This window comes from Callionymus lyra, chromosome 9 (genome assembly GCF_982586985.1).
Source record: "Callionymus lyra chromosome 9, fCalLyr1.hap1.1, whole genome shotgun sequence".
Classification (NCBI taxonomy): Eukaryota; Metazoa; Chordata; class Actinopteri; order Syngnathiformes; family Callionymidae; genus Callionymus; species Callionymus lyra.
In genome coordinates this window covers 23,370,279-23,387,595 of record NC_141826.1, presented here as the reverse complement: position 1 = coordinate 23,387,595, position 17,317 = coordinate 23,370,279, and the positions used below count along the sequence as shown (strand labels likewise).

General features: G+C 34.9%; 1 protein-coding gene and 1 long non-coding RNA gene across 2 annotated transcripts; both read right to left on the bottom strand.

Moving 5' to 3' along the window:
• Window positions 1-3,039: 3,039 nt before the first annotated feature.
• Window positions 3,040-4,579, bottom strand: LOC148072315 (uncharacterized). Its single transcript, XR_015712847.1, has 2 exons — window positions 4,440-4,579; window positions 3,040-4,322 (listed from the first exon to the last, which is right to left on the bottom strand). It is a non-coding gene; the product is annotated as an uncharacterized LOC148072315 (long non-coding RNA).
• Window positions 4,580-7,636: 3,057 nt separating this feature from the next.
• On the bottom strand, window positions 7,637-10,021 carry LOC148072314 (endonuclease domain-containing 1 protein-like). The gene is made up of 2 exons (XM_087799062.1): window positions 9,700-10,021; window positions 7,637-8,574 (listed from the first exon to the last, which is right to left on the bottom strand). Exons 1-2 carry the CDS (start codon window positions 9,988-9,990, stop codon window positions 7,846-7,848), a joined length of 1,020 nt encoding a protein of 339 aa, XP_087655188.1. The 5' UTR covers window positions 9,991-10,021; the 3' UTR covers window positions 7,637-7,845.
• Window positions 10,022-17,317: the final 7,296 nt, after the last annotated feature.

Here is a 17,317-nt window from a genome sequence, read left to right as displayed (position 1 = left end):
AATTTCTCTTTTATCTCTTCCCCTCTTTCTTTTATTCCACTTTTTCTACCCTTTTTTTTCCCCCGTTCATTTCAATGGGGAAACTCTTCAACTCAACTTCCGACTCCTTCCACTGTAACCTACTACTTCTACTACTAATTCCACTTCTACTTCCACTACTACTACTTCCACAACTACTACTTCAAATACTACTTCCACTACTACTTCCACTACTACTACTTCCACTACTAATTCCACTACTACTAATCCAACTACTTCTTCCACTACCAGTTCCACTTCTACTAGTTCCTTCCACTACTACAACTTCCGGTACTACCAATTGTGTGAATGCTGCTCAGCATTCACACTGCATTTTCGTTCCGGAAATGCTCTGTTTTCTAGTTATATATTAGGTTATGACATACATTTGTCATATTTTTAATAACCAAATTAAAAAATACAATATATAATCTGACTCTATCTTCATCAAGGACACAACAACAGGAGGAAAATCAAAAATATAATATCACAAAAAAAACAATATTCACAAAACATCTTAGGTTATATCATATAATATGTGTATTATTATTATTATATATTAGGTTATGACATACATTTTTCATATGTTTAATAACCAGATAAAAAAAACAATATTAGTCTGACTCTATCTTCATCAAGGACACGACAACTGGAGGAAAATCAAAAATATAATATCACAAAAAAAAAACAATATTCCTAAAACATCTTAGGTTATATCATAACATAATATAATTTGTCATATTTTTAATAACCAGATTTAAAAAATATATACAGTATATATAATTGACTCTATCTTCATCAAGGACACGACAACAGGAGGAAAATCAAAAATATAATATCACAAAAAAAAACAATATTCCTAAAACATCTTAGGTTATATCATAACATAATATGTCATACTTTTAATAACCAAATTAATAAGGGATTCTAAAAAAATAAAATAAAAAAAAATACAATATATAATCTGACTCTATCTTCATCAAGGACACAACAACAGGAGGAAAATCAAAAATATAATATCACAAAAAAAACAATATTCACAAAACATCTTAGGTTATATCATATCCCTCAAGGTTCTGTTCTGGGTCCTTTATTGTTTTTGCTGTACTTGATTCCCCTTGGTAAAATCATTCAGAGATTTCCAGATGTTTCTTATCACATTTTTGCTGATGACATCCAGCTCTACTGCTCTTTTGACCCAACTGAGCCCCAAAGGCTGAACAGCTTAGTCAATTGTTTGCTAGAAATCAAACAATGGCTGAGTGATAACACTTTACAGCTTAATGTGGACAAAACTGAAACTCTGGTGATTGCTCCTGATGATACGATTCCAGGGTTGAGTCAGTACTTGGGTGACTTAGGTCAGTCTGTCAAACTGAGCCTGAGAAACCTGGGTGTTGTATTTGATAAAGACATGTCTCTTGTTCAACACTGTAGAAAACTGACCAGAAACTGTTTCCTTCAACTGAGAAAAATCTCTAAACTTAGGAAAATGCTGTCACAACATGATCTGGAGCTTGTAATCCATGCGTTTGTTTCTTCTCGTCTGGACTATTGTAACAGTTTGTTTTCATGTCTTAACAAGAAGGAGCTGTCTCGCCTGCAGTTGATTCAGAACTCTGCAGCGAGAATTCTGACCCGCTCTAGTAGAAGAACTCACATTTCTCCGGTCCTTAAAACTCTTCACTGGCTTCCAGTTTCTTTCAGGATCAACTTTAAAATTCTGGTTCTTACTTTCAGATCTATTCATGGTCAGGCTCCTCCTTACATCACTGATCTGATCCAGCCTTACACCCCAGCTCGGGCTCTGAGGTCTGTGGATCAGAATCTACTTATGGTTCCACGCACACGGCTCAGGACCAGAGGAGAGAAATCTTTTCAGGCTGTTGCTCCTAAGCTTTGGAACAATCTTCCTCTCTCTTTGCGCTTGATGGAGTCTACTGACTCCTTTAAGAAACATCTTAAGACGTTTCTATTTGTGCAGGCTTTTCCTTGAATTTCTCGAACTCCTGTGTTGTTCTCGGTGTTGTCTTGATCTTTGAAGTATGTACTGTTTTGAGTATTGTTTTGATTGTTAAAGCGCTTTGTGACCCTGGTCTCGAAAAGCGCTATATAAATATATATTACTTACTTACTTACTTACTTATATAATATGTGTATTATTATTATATATTAGGTTATGACATACATTTTTCATATTTTTAATAACCAGATAAAAAAAACAATATTAGTCTGACTCTATCTTCATCAAGGACACGACAACTGGAGGAAAAACAAAAAAATATCACAAAAAAAACAATATTCACAAAACATCTTAGGTTATATCATAATATAATATAATTTGTCATATTTTTAATAACCAGATTTAAAAAATATATACAGTATATATAATTGACTCTATCTTCATCAAGGACACAACAACAGGAGGAAAATCAAAAATATAATATAATTCTATAAAGGTGAATCTCAATTACACACTTTGACAAAATCATTACCAAAGACGTATTTTTTAAGGTTGCATTTCTAATTTCAAAAAGGTAAAAAAAACACAACTTGATGTTGACATACAAGAGTAAACACACAGTCAAGTGTGAGTCTCTGAAAGCGAAATAGAATTCTGCAACACACCGCCCTCTGGTGGCTGACTCCTGTTATAACACTTGTACATAACAGCGCCCGGTTGTTGTGATGATCTGTTGCTGGATTTTCATGATGAATAGTTTGACGTAAAATCTTCTCGTCATGATTGCGTGTCAGATTCATCACGTAGGATTGACTAAGATAAGTTCGCTTCCTGTTGATGAGCAAAGGTAAATAAAGGCAATGGAAAAAATCAAATGTCTCCCTCGATTCTCTTTTTAAATCGACCATTATTTTGACAAAACTTTATTGATACCTCCGCTGTGACAACCAACCTGCAGGTCAAATATTATTTGAGCTTGAATAACATTGAGCCTCAAAAATCAACAATTGTCAGGAAAATTTGGGAAAGCTTTGGATTCAAAAAAAAGTATCAATATATCAGATGAAATTGACATTTATTTATTTCAGTGATTTCATATGTTTTTTTTTACTTCAAAAACTTCAAGCTCCAGAACAACCATCAAAAAATGTTTTATCCGACAATGTGACACCAATACCATGATGAGGGTTGGACCGTGAACAGGATTCATCTTCTCACCTTCTAATGTCAGCATAGAAAGATAGATAAAACCCTTATGGAAGAAGAAGCTGAAGGTGAAAAACATCCTTGAAAAATACCATCAGAAAGATTGACATACTTAAATTAATGCTAAAAGATCAAAATATAAAGTATAACTTACTGGCTTGATCTAAGAGCTTAAACGCTTGAATACACATTCACAATCAACGTTCCACTCAGACTGATTCACTGGTTCGAGGCAAGCCTGGATCAGAATTAGAGTTATGACACCGGTAATTTAAAAGATCTGTTTATCTGCAAATCACACCTTAAATTGTAGATCAAAGAGCAAAGCAAGACACACCCGGGAAAGGGGGGCTAAAAGACGGAAACCCCCACCCGAGAACATTTGAATGATTAGATTACAAGAAAACAAATCAGGATGTCTCTCTACAGGGGATCGTGACACAGGGAACTTGAAAGAACCATTTGGCCGGAAAGAGACGACCTCCCGGACCGGAAATTTGTCCTAAATATAGTGATCTTTCTACAGATCGGGGCCTTTTCTGCCCGAGGCTATTCACCTGTACAGTCGCCGAGAGAAAGTGTTATCGATCGTAAAGCTTATATCTTGTTTGACTTGAAGCAGCGAATAAACGACCCGTGAGACACTTTGATTGTCCATCATTCTCCACGAAGCGAAGTATAAGACCTGGGACGGGAAGTGTTTGAGCGACGGAACGGACTCAGAGTTTTGATCGTTTTAAAACAAAAAAGTGAAACCGTAAAATAAAGCTAAATTACATATACAGTAAATTAAGAAATGTGATTTAAAAACACTTGATCTTGTTTCACGGCTGCTTTGCATTCGGCCAATCATCCACCGCTTTTTATATGCTGGACTTTCCTTAGACTGGCATCAGCTCGTTTTACAGTTCGGCCTGGTTCATAGATTGACATTGGATTTGTAATTTTCTCTTTTTTGTCATGGGTCGAGCAGGACAGGAGACCCAGATGCGGAAGTGCATAATCCTCGGAGGAATAGTTCAGAACAAAAGTCTTTTAATAATCCATACGGTCGGAAAGGACCGGAACAAAAAACAGAACAGGCGCTCGGGACGGAGGCAGGACGCGGCTGGAGATCGGGGTCTCAGAACAGCAACTAAAAACAAAGGGGAAAAAGACTCACGTGAGCAACTTAAATCGCTGACAATGTCAGGGGTCTTCAAAAGACTGTTCATTCAGAATACGAGCGCGGAGCGAGATCAGAGATGCCAACCTGGTCAGGAAACTGAATACTCTGGCGAGTTCTTCCGGGTAGAGATGCTCCTTATCTGTAGGAAGAACCCGCCATTCAATCATCCCCAGCCGCGCACCTGCCAGCGTCTGTCAAAACAAAACAGAGGACAGGTACCAAACGGAAACAGAACTTCAAAATAAAACACGAATGACATAACAGGACATTTTTGACCTTTCCCAGCACTTTTAGTTACTCAAGTTTTATTTTGTTCATTGAATTCCTCTTCCTCTCTTTTGTTTTAGTGGTTTGTGCGCCTCCTGACGCCACCATGTTTTTAGTCTTCCTCATTTTTTTAAAATTTCGAATTGATCTAATTTGGATTCTGACTATGAGATATGACTCTGCCGCCATCTTGTGGACTTTTGTTAATGGCTTTTATATTATATTAGTATATTAACTATCATGATATGGTAACATCATAGTACTTCATGATTCGATAATATCAAAAAGTATCATCATATGGTAACATCATAATACTTCATGATACTATAGTATCAAAAAGTACCATGATATGGTAACATCATAACACTTAATGAAACTACGATATCATAAAGTACACCGTGATAAATACTATCATATTATGATATCACCATTTTCATGATACTTCATAATATCATAAAGTAACATGATATGGTAAAATTTTAGTACTTCAGGACACTATAATATCAAAAAGTATCATGATATGGTAACATCATAATACTTAATGAAACTATAATATCATAAAGTACACCGTGATACATACTATCATATTATGATATCACCATTTTCATGATACTTCATTATATCATTAAGTATCATGATATGGTAACATCATGATACTTCATGATACTATAATATCAAAAAGTATCATGATATGGTAACATCATAATACTTAATGATACTATAATATCATAAAGTACACCGTGATACTTACTGTCATAGAATGATATCACCATATCATGACACTTCATAACACATTGTGATACTGTCGTATCATGAAGTATCATGACTTCACGATATGATAATATAGTGTGATATTCTAAAGTTAACTGCACTCTCGCACTCTTAATTTAATTTATTTTATCTGTGATTTGATTTAATCTGTGTTTACACAAACAAGAAACGTTTTCCAGATTCTGATACACCTGATGACTTTAAAATCACGCTTGTAAACACATATTTTGTATAATAATATATATTTTACTGTTAATATCTATGCAAGAGCGACTTTACAAGTTAATTACATTTTATATGTTTCAATGGGATAATGATTTTAACTGACAAAAGGTTTGTTTACACAAAGACAAACAAACGATTTTAATAAAATCCATTTTATTTTGTGTTAGCGTAAAACTTAAATATTGCATAGTATAGTTAAAGAATTGTCATATATTTATATATAATTTGTGGGTTTTTTTAGTAATTAAAAAAGATTTTAACCCTTATTTAACAACTTTTTCGTTTATTGTACAAAAATAATATATGAACTGACGAAAGTAGTACATATAAATCAGAAATATACAAAATGGTGAATTATTTCCTTTATATAGATATTAAAATAAAAACTATGACTATTAAACTAGGGGTTGAATTTCTCCAAATTATTAGAGGTTTATTCTTTTATGGCATTTTTATTGTCTTAACTTTAAGTGACAATTGATACATATTCACAAATCCACGAATAATAACTATAATACTAGCTATAATACTACCACCTGGTGCACTCGGGCGAGCGCCCGCACACGTGCCCGCAGTGCGGGCGCAGCTTCAGCCGCCTGGGGAACCTGGAGCGCCACCAGAGGATCCACACGGGCGAGCGTCCGTACGGCTGCGACGCCTGCGGGAAGCGCTTCAGCAGAGTGGAGTACCTGAAGAGGCACCAGCTCATCCACAACAGCGAGAAGGTGACGCTCACCTGCTCCAACTGCGGCGTCACCTGCAGCGACGTGGAGCAGATGAAGGCCCACCAGTGCTTCTAGGAACCTCTTCCCAGGACACACTCTTTGGCACTTAATCCTGAAGACTTTAAGGAACTTTTTAAAACATATCTAAAGTAGGGACTTTTGTAACATATGGAAAGAATTCAATTGACAATCTAACGAATGTTTAACATTTGTTCTTATTTATGGTATCGAATGATATGACTTTTTGTTTTCGTGGTTATTCTGCTGCTGCTGTCTTTTAGCGACACGAACGACGGCTGGATATTTTGTACATTTGTGTTTTTGTTAAGATAAGCTAATAAACATCAGCTCATGAAATGAACCGTTCACTGAAGTTTATCTTATATAAACGGCTTAAAAAAAGCTTAATATTTAAGGAGAAATGACTCCTCTCTTTTCTCGTGGTGCTCGAGTTTCCTCCCACAAAAGGTCACACTAGGGGTTTAAGAAAATATTGATACACTTAAATATCTTTCTACGATTCTGTATTGATATTCAACTGCACTGTATCGAGATAAATATATACTTTTTTCTTTTGCTTTATATATTTCAATAAATTGTGTATCAAATTCAAATTCTATTTTCTTCCAATATTTCATGCAATTTAATTTCCGGCCTCTAGATGGCAGCAGCCATTAATGTAGAAACATTAAAAAACAGTGCAAGATCCTGGTGGTGACTGAGGACGAGAGGATACAGTCTACTAGAGCCGCTTTTAAAGCTGATGTTTGGACATATTTTGGTTTGAAAACAAATGAAAGCAGTTACGACTTCGTCAAGAGTCGTGTGGTCTGTAAATTCTGCAACACCAAGTACTCGACAATACTACAAATATGTCCTTATTACGACAGTATCGCAACGTATCGTATCGTTGCCCGTGTGTTGGGTCACATTTCGTATCACACACTCCTACTTAACCCTAAATTTCAACCCATATTAGCTAAAATACAGGTATTTAATGACATATTACAATTTTTAGAAACTATATACATGAAGCTAGAAACGCAGTAATCTTAATAGCTAAACATAATGCTAGCGTATGGTAGCTCTGCTAGCTTATCTTGGCTACAATAGCCTATGCTAATACATTAGCATGCTCTTATCTATTGTCAATCCTTGAGAAAAATAATTATAAATATATATAGTTAACAAGTATATGTAAACACAGATATTTTCAACTCAGTTTATAACATTGAAATATATTTTAACAACATGCGGAACTAAGGAGACAAGCAAACAAACATTCAATTGTAAAGTATTATAAATCATTTTATTGAAAATGAAAACAAAACTGACAGAAAATGCAGTTTAAAATGCTTTTCTTTTTGATCAAATAAGAATTTCCTTCCATATTCAACAACATGTGCCACATCCATCGATGTAGCTCAAAGCTAAAGAAGCTTAAGAAGCTACAGAAGCTAAAGAAGCTACAGAAGCTAAAGAAGCTAATGAAGCTAAAGATGCTAACGTATGTCATGGTTTGTGTCGCTTCCCTCTTGAGGCAACGACTCACGCAAAGACGTTTCATTCAGAGACAGATCGGCGCTAAAGGACGAGTTGTACATCGGTTCCGCCCACGGTTGTGGGTCGAGACACTGACCCTCGAACAGAGAGACGGGTCCGGTCAGCCGTTGAGCGAGTATGTCTTGGAGCTCCGTCACCGGCATCTGCCTCACGCTGTACTGACGCGTCGACCTCTTGCCCGTCGGGTTCACCGACACCAGCTCGTCTCCGCTGTCGGGGTCGTTTCTTCCCAGCGCGGCGTACGTCGGGAAAAGGCGCCGCTCGAACTTGGGAATGTTGGACTTGTAGGCGGGACAGCAGTAGGCGGACCAGATGTACTCGGGGACGGACACCCTGTTCTTGATCTTCTTCTCCTGGGACGCGTACGGCAAGACTCCTGTGATCACGTACATGGCGCCTTCACAGTAATCCTTGAACCTGCGCAGCATTTGTTTCTCCAGGATGTTCCAGGGTCCGGCGTTAGATCCGGCCTTCTGCGGGACGATGTTGGTCAGGGTGAAGGTGGCCATCCGGTTGTCAAAGCTCCTCATGTGCATGCTGGGGTTGAGGTGTCCTTTGGTGTAGCTGGAGTTCGTGTAGTCGTCGGGAACCGCTTGGCTCTCCCGGACGTTCTGGTCCACGGGGAAACCGAACGGTTCCATTTCGGGTTGGGCTCGGGAGAACGACAGCTGTCGGGGGGATGACGAGGTGAGAGTTCAGCATGAGGTTATGAGTTCGAGGAAGTAGATCAGTGACATTCGAATATTGAATATTGAATATTGAATAATGAATATTGAATATTGAACACCAACCGGGCCATCCCGGTGGAATAAAATTGTTAAATTATATTTTTATATTGAAAGGTTGAATTGGTTTTTCACATAGATTAATTCATTATTTTTATATGGAAAGGTCGATTTTCTTCTTTAAATAATTTAACAACAACAAACAGCAAATGTAAAAAATGTAATATTGACTATTTAGATACTGTATATATATCTTTTACTTTATTGATCTCCCGAATTCACAGTTTAATTCAAATTGATTTGAATTTTTTTTAACTTTCACACATAGTTCGATGTAATAATTCCAATTATAAAAAAGAATAATTCTTAATTAAACATTTTTTAATTCGAATAATAATTATAAAAAGGTTGGTATAATTGTGCAAAAATGTTTTTTTAATAATTGTTTTATAATTGTTATATTATTTCTATAATTGAATTCAATGTTTTTATTATATTGAATTTTGTTATTATCGGTTCTGTCGATTTGTTGTTATTTAATAAAGCATTTAAATAAATATATATTAAAAAAACAATTGATATTCCAATTTCATTATATTTGCTTTACCTTATATTATATCCGGGTCAAGGTGACCCGAAGGCCCGAAAACCGGGCTTAGGTAACACAAAAGGTAAAAGTTCTCTATTAAATATTTTCAATTTGTAGCCTTTTAAATCAGTATTAAAATGTTGGTATAAAAGTGCCACCAGACAATACCAAAAGAGTACTGATATTACATAAACAGCAAATTAATTATCAAAATAATTATGTATTTAGAAAGTACATTAAGTTGCAGGCTACAAGTTTTATAAAGAGTACTTTATTATAGCTACGTTATCTTATGCTAATATGCTAGCATTCTCTAATCTTTATCTTTGAGAAAAAATATAAATGTATAATTAAATAAAACAGAAGTTTTTAACTCAGTTTATAAAATGTAAATATATTTCAAGAACATATGAATCAATGGAGACAAAAATTAATTTCAAGTATTAAAAGTCATTTCATTGACAATAAGAGATGTTTACCTGCGGCTCCTTCATCCAGGTGGATTTGGGTCGCCGTCCGTCGGCGGCTCCGATCACGTAGGCGGAGAACAAGGGTGTGTGGCGGGTCCGGTCGTACAAGCTGGCGAAGTGGTACTGGTTCTTGAAGCGCTGACATATGGGCTGCAGTCCTGCCCCCGTCAGACCCTTGGGAGGCGAACCCTTGTGGAAGAAGTGAGAACATCTGTGGAAGTTCTGGTCCAGCTCCCCGAGGGTCTGGGCGATGGAGCAGGCCAGCAGGAAGAGCATGGAAGCCATGTTCCCCGGAGACATCCTGACGAGTGCTGCTGTCAGATGAAGCGTCGCGGTTAAATACGTCTGAGTCTCCTGACCGTCTGATCTGTGGCTTCCTGTTTTGGCCTTCTTCGTGTTTTCTGTTCTGTCTGTCAAACTTCTCCGGGGCGTCTTTCACAGGCTTGACAGGAAAAATGAACCACGATTGCAGGAAATTGATCTGGTCATTAGGAATCCCCAGATTTCTTTCTCTCTGGTTTCTTTAATGATAACGAATCCTGTTGCTTACGTACTTTATTATTTATTTCTTATTCAAAGAAAGTGGATTTTGGAATTTTTTTTTCTGTTAAAAAACAATAAAAGAGGGATTCAACAGAGGGAAAGTAAAGAAACAAAGACAGTAGATAAAGATATCAATTAGTGCGATGGGGATTCCAAATCAAACTCTGACGAATAACAACATCATCTTTTGATATATGTGGTTGATAAGAGCACCTATGGACACAGAAGAAGAAAGAAAATCTCAAGTTTTTAAAAAGATCTCGACCATAAATACATATACAGTGGTGGAGGTCGTTCATCTTGACCAAGAGACAACACAAGGGATACCACAAACACATTCGTTTTCGGTCCTTTGGGTCACCTTGACCCTGCGATAACACAAGGGTCAATAAGTTCAAACAGGTTAAGAGAAGTTAAGAAAGGTATTGAGAAGTTAAACATGTTCTGGATAAGTTCTCACTTATTCAAAAAGAATATATTTGTCAAGATCTGATCATATTTCCTTGTACTTAAAGCCAAGAACTTGAAGCTCAATAACTTGTTAACTTCTCAATAACTTTTTCAACTGCTTAATAACTTTTTAACTTCTCAAGATCTTTTTTTAACTTCTGAATAACTTTCCTAACTTCTTAATAAAGTTTTAACTTCTCAATAACTTTTTTAACTTCTCAATAACTTTTTTAACTTCTCAATAACTTTTTAAACTTCTCAATAACTTTCTAACTTCTCAATAACTCTTTTAATTTCTCTAGATCTTTTAAAACTTCTCAATAACATTTTTAACTTCTCAAGATATTTTTTAACTTCTCAATTATTCTTAAACTTCTCTATATATATTTTCTAACTTTGCGATAAATGTTTCAACTTTTCAAGATCTTTTTCAATTTTTCAATAACTTGTTTAACTTCTCAATAACTATTTTAACTTCTGAAGATCTTTTTCAACTTATCACTCATTTTTTAAAACTTCTTAATAACTCTTTTAACTTCTCTATATATGTTTTTTAACTTTGCGATAACTTTTTAAACTTCTCAATAACTTTTTTAACTTCTCAATAACTTTTTTAACTTCTCAATAACTTTCCTAACTTCTTAATAAAGTTTCAACTTCTCAATCACTTTTTAACTTCTCAATCACTTTTATAACTTCTCTAGATCATTTTAAACTTCTCAATAACTCTTTTAACTTCTCTATTTATTTTTTAACTTTGCGATAAATTTTTAAACTTCTCAATAACTTTTTTAACTTCTCAAGATATTTTTCAACTTCTCAATAACTTTTTCAACTTCTCAATGAATGAATGAATGAAAATCATCATAAAAAAAGATTTAAAAGACGTTTATGTTTGTCTCTTGTTGGCAAAAACAACAGTTTTCAAGTTTCTTCAAAACCAGCATCAAAACCATGACTTAGACCAAAAAAAATGATTGAAAACATGTGACCTTCCTATTTTTGTTTTAGGGTAACTACGACACAAAAATAGCTTCATGAAGGATTTTGGAATATTGTTGTCATATAAGGGTCTTATCTGATTCACCAATGATACTGTGACTAAAACGTAACTGTGATAATTAAAACACACACGTAATACAGGAAGTACAGAAAGAAAGAAGAAGTGTTAATAAAAAAGTTCTCATCACTTCCTAGTCTTGCTTTTAAAAAAAGATCTAGAGGTCATAGCGACGAACATTAAAAAACATACAAACACAAGTGGATAAGTATAGTATGATATGTATAATATATAAGTTTAAATAAAGTTATTTTTAATCCCTACAGTTATTACAGGTGGTGCAAACATTGATAATGGGTTGTGCAGTAAAAAGATGTGTAGAAAAATACACATATTTAAGTGTTGGGAAGAAAAGTATTTTTTGTAATGTATTTAACTTACTTATATATATATATTTATACATATTAATATATATTATACATGAGGTACGTTTAGATATTCTACTTTTATAACAAGAACAAAATCTTTAAAGACAGTTTACTAACTTGTCTTTTGAATTGTAAAATAAATAAATAATTAAAAGCTCAATATAACCATTACTTACTTAATTACTTACTTAAATACATCTAAATATTTTTTTCAGATGCCAGAAGAGAAAACATATGTGATCATTTGGATCACCTTAAGTTATAATGAAATAAAATAAATAATTCGCTTTAACAGTTATTTTGTGGTTTCTTAAATAATATTTATTACTTATATCTATATATAATTAGACAGTACGTCTATTTTAAAAAATAAAATGAAACATTGGTTTCAAATGTGGGTTAAAGTAATTATAATGTTAATATTTTGGATTATTAATTAAATGTCTTTAACAATATTATAGATTATTAATAAAACAACACAAAATAATATGACGGTTATTAAAACCTGTTTTTTATCTTAATAAATTCTGACATTTGCATTCTTTTTTTCCTCCTCATGAGTTCTAACCTCAGCTTCACCTCCATTTAAACGTCAGCATTTATTCTTTCTATCTGCGTCACAGTAGTTTCTGTCTGGTTGTTGCGCAAGTGGCTCTTATTTTGAGTCACGGATCCCTGGGAAGATTCCATCGTGTGCTGTTTCCAAATATTGACTCAAATAACCTGTTGAGGGTATTTTTTCTGGGTCTTTACCGGCTTTTGAAATGTCTTTCTGCGGCAGGTCCTGCTGGGAAGTCTTTATTTTGTGGGGGGTGGGAGGGTCACCGGCCTATGATCATGTTTGGGAACCAATAACAATTCTTATCTATTTTATTTATTATTTATTCGTTCATGTAGCAGCAGAGAAAAAACGATGTCTTTGATGCGGACGCCTTTGTTCATAAAACAAAAACAACAATATTCACAAAACATCTTAGGTTATATCATATAATATGTGTATTATTATTATATATTAGGTTATGACATACATTTGTCATATTTTTAATAACCAAATAAAAAAAAAACAATATATAATCTGACTCTATAATCCTCTCAAGGACACGACAACAGGAGGAAGATCAAAAATATAATATCATAAAAAAAACAATATTCACAAAACATCTTAGGTTATATTATAACATAATAGAATTTGTCATATTTTTAATAACCAAATAAAAAATACAATATATAATCTGACTCTATAATCCTCTCAAGGACACGACAACAGGAGGAAGATCAAAAATATAATATCATAAAAAAAACAATATTCACAAAACATCTTAGGTTATATTATAACATAATAGAATTTGTCATATTTTTAATAACCAAATAAAAAATACAATATATAATCTGACTCTATAATCCTCTCAAGGACACGACAACAGGAGGAACATCAAAAATATAATATAACTTCTATAAAGTTGAATCTCATTTGCACACTTTGACAAAATCATTACCAAAGATGTATTTTTAAGGTTGAGTGTTTCACTTCAAAAACATTTTAAAAAAAAAACACAACTTGATGTTGACATACAAGAGTAAACACACAGTCAAGTGTGAGTCTCTGAAAGCGAAATAGAATTCTGCAACACACCGCCCTCTGGTGGCTGACTCCTGTTAGAACACTTTTACGTAAGAGCGCCCGGTTGTTGTGATGATCTGTTGCTGGATTTTCATGATGAATAGTTTGACGTAAAATCTTCTCGTCATGATTGCGTGTCAGATTCATCACGTAGGATTGACTAAGATAAGTTCGCTTCCTGTTGATGAGCAAAGGTAAATAAAGGCAATGGGAAAAATCAAATGTCTCCCTCGATTCTCTTTTTAAATCGACTATTATTTTGACGAAACTTTATTGATACCTCCGCTGCACTATTGTGTGAGCTTCAATAACATTGAGCCTCAAAAATCAACTCAATAGTCAGGAAAATGTGGGAAAACTTTGGATTAAAATAAAAAAATGTATCAATAAACCAGATGAAATTGACATTTATTTATTTCAGTGATTTCATTATATGTTTTTTTTTACTTCTAAAACTTCTTCAAGCTCCAGAACAACCATCAAAAAGTTTATATCCGACAATGTGACACCAATACCACGATGAGGGTTGGACCGTGAACAGGATTAATCTTCTCACCTTCTAATGTCAACATAGAAAGATAGATTGAAAGATAAAACCCTTATGGAAGAAGAAGCTGAAGGTGAAAAACATCCTTGAAAAATACCATCAGAAAGACTGACAACTCCTCGTAAAGACAGGCACAAATTAAGACATTCTTTTAGAGAGTTGTTCGTATAAAATAATAAAATAATAATACAACATGCCTGTATAGTGTTGGTCTAACTGTGATTATGACCAAATGTCTACTGAGCAAGCAATTTAATTTACTCGTGGGCCACGTTACGTTCATTATATTTCATGAAACTGTTAGATTAAAGTTATTATACACTATATGTATACACCATACTTAAATTAATACTAAAAGATAATCAAAATATAAAGTATAACTTACTGGCTTGATCTAATAGCTTAAACGTTTGACTACACATTCACAATCAACATTCCACTCAGACTGATTCACTGGTTCAAAGCAAGCTTGGATCAGAATTAGAGTTATGACACCGGTAATTTAAAACTTCTGTTTATCTGCAAATCACACCTTAAATCGTAGATCAAAGAGCAAGGAAGACATACCCAGGAAAGGATGTCTCTCTACGGGGGATCGTGACACAGGGAACTTGAAAGAACCATTTGGCCGGAAAGAGACGACCTCCCGGACCGGAAATTTGTCTTAAATATAGTGATCTTTCTACAGATCGGGACCTTTTCTGCCCGTGACCTGTACCGACGCCGAGATAAAGTGTGACCGATCGATCGTAAAGCTTGTATTTTGTTTGACTTGGCACTCTGATTGTCCATCATTCTCCACAAAGCGAAGTATAAGACCTGGGACGGGAAGTGTTGGAGCGACGGAACGGACTCTGTGTTTTGATCGTTTTAAAACACAAAAGTGAAACCGTAAAATAAAGCTAAATTACATACAGTATATATAAGAAATGTGATTTAAAAACACTTGATCTTGATCGACGTCTGCCGTGCTTTCAGCCAATCATCCACCGCTTTTTATATGCCGTAATTTCCTTAGACTAGCGTCAGCTTGTTTTACAGTTCGGCCTCGGTTCATAGATTGACATTGGATTTGTAATTTTCTCTTTTTGACCTTTCCTGGCACTTTTAGTTACTCGAGTTTTATTTTGTTCATTGAATTCCTCTTCCTCTCTTTTGTTTTAGTGGTTCGTGCGCCTCCTGACGCCACCATGTTTTTAGTCTTCCTCGTTTTTTTTTTTATTTCGAATTGATCTAATTTGGATTCTGACTATGAGATATGACTCTGCCGCCATCTTGTGGACTTTTGATAATGGCTTTTATTTTATAAACTGGACTGTTTGTATATTTAAAGATTTGAAACAAAGCTTGTGTATTGTCTTCTGCTCCTCGGTCTTCTTTGCTAACGTTGACAAAGAAAAGGTAGAAAAGTCACAACAAAAACAAGGAAGAAGTGTAGGTGACAGTAACCAGCAGAAAACTTGACATTTGGAATAAATAATACTTTAATTATAACAAGTCCAAACAATACCATCGCACAAATGTTTTACAGGGAAAAACAATGACATAAAGAGTCCAATATCTGTCCAAAACCCAAAGAGTCTCAGGGAAAAAACATGGAACGTGGAAAACAAAATAAAAAACACTTCAAAACACTTTCAAATAAACTAATAAACTAGAGCAGTGAGGGGTGAAGAGTAAAAAAAAAAGTAGTCCAAGAATAATCGAAGGAAGGGAAGAAGAGAAACAAGTACAAACCAGCAAAGAAGATCTTGATCTGTCACACATGTCTAGACTCAGATTAAAGTTGTCATCATTGTTGATGAGGTCCGGGCGGGAAACAAGGGAACAGGAAGTGAGATTACAAAATAAAACCAAAATAAAAGTGTGAAACATCACTAACAAAGATCTGTATTTGACTTAAATAAGTTAAATTACTTTTTTTTTCAGCCATCAGGATCATTTATAAATGATCATTTTAATAGTTTCACTGTGACCTTATGAAGGCACGATTTGGCCCCATGTTGTCCAGAGAGTTATTCCTGTGCTGGGAATTCCTTGTTGAAATACTTCATGTGGTGACGGAGCAGCTGTCGACGAGATCTTTGTCTGAAGATTCTTTCTATATCTGACTTTGATGATCCCAGATGCTAGGTAAGAATCTCAGGGAGGAATATGGTGTGACTTAGTTTGAATAAAAAAAAAAAAAGAGTTTAATAAATAAGTAAGTAAGTAAGTAGTTTGTATTTATATAGTGTTTTTCCAGACCAGGGTCACAAAGCGCTTAAACAATCAAAATAAAATTCAATAAAGTATATAGTTTAAAGGTCAAGATAAAACTGAGAACACAACAGGAGTTCCAGAAAATCAAGGAAAAGCCTGAACAAATAGAAACGTCTTCAGATGTTTCTTGAAGGAGTCAGTAGATCATCAAACACAGAGATGGTTCCAAAGCTTAGGAGCAACAGTCTGGAAGGATTTCTCTCCTCTGGTCCGGAAGTTCAGGAACCATCAGTAGATTCTGAACCACAGACCTCAGAGCCCGAGCTGGGGTGTAAGTCTGGATCAGATCACTGATGGAAGGTCTGACCATGAATAGATCTGAAAGTAAGAACCTGAATTTTAAAATTGATCCTGAAAGAAACTGGAAGCCAGTGAAGAGTTTTAAGGATCAGAGAAATGTGAGTTCTTCTACTAGAGCAGCTCAGAATTCTCACTGCAGAGTTTTGAATCAACTGCAGGCGAGACACATCCTTCTTGTTTAGACAGGAAAATAAACTGTTACAATAGTCGAGAAGACACAAACACATGGATTACAAGATCCAGATCATGTTGTGACAACAAGTTCAGAGATTTTTCTCAGTTCAAGATAGTACTGAGAACATGAGCAGACAATATTTGTAATACATTTAAATGATTTTTTAATTACTTTTACGGGTTAAATTCCTGACGTCTGGCGAGGGTCCAAGTACAGTGCTGTGCGGCACACCAAGCCTGTCCCCGCACGCCTCTTCCTGTCAGGCCACGCCCTCTGCGCGTCCAGACGAGTACGTCCTGAC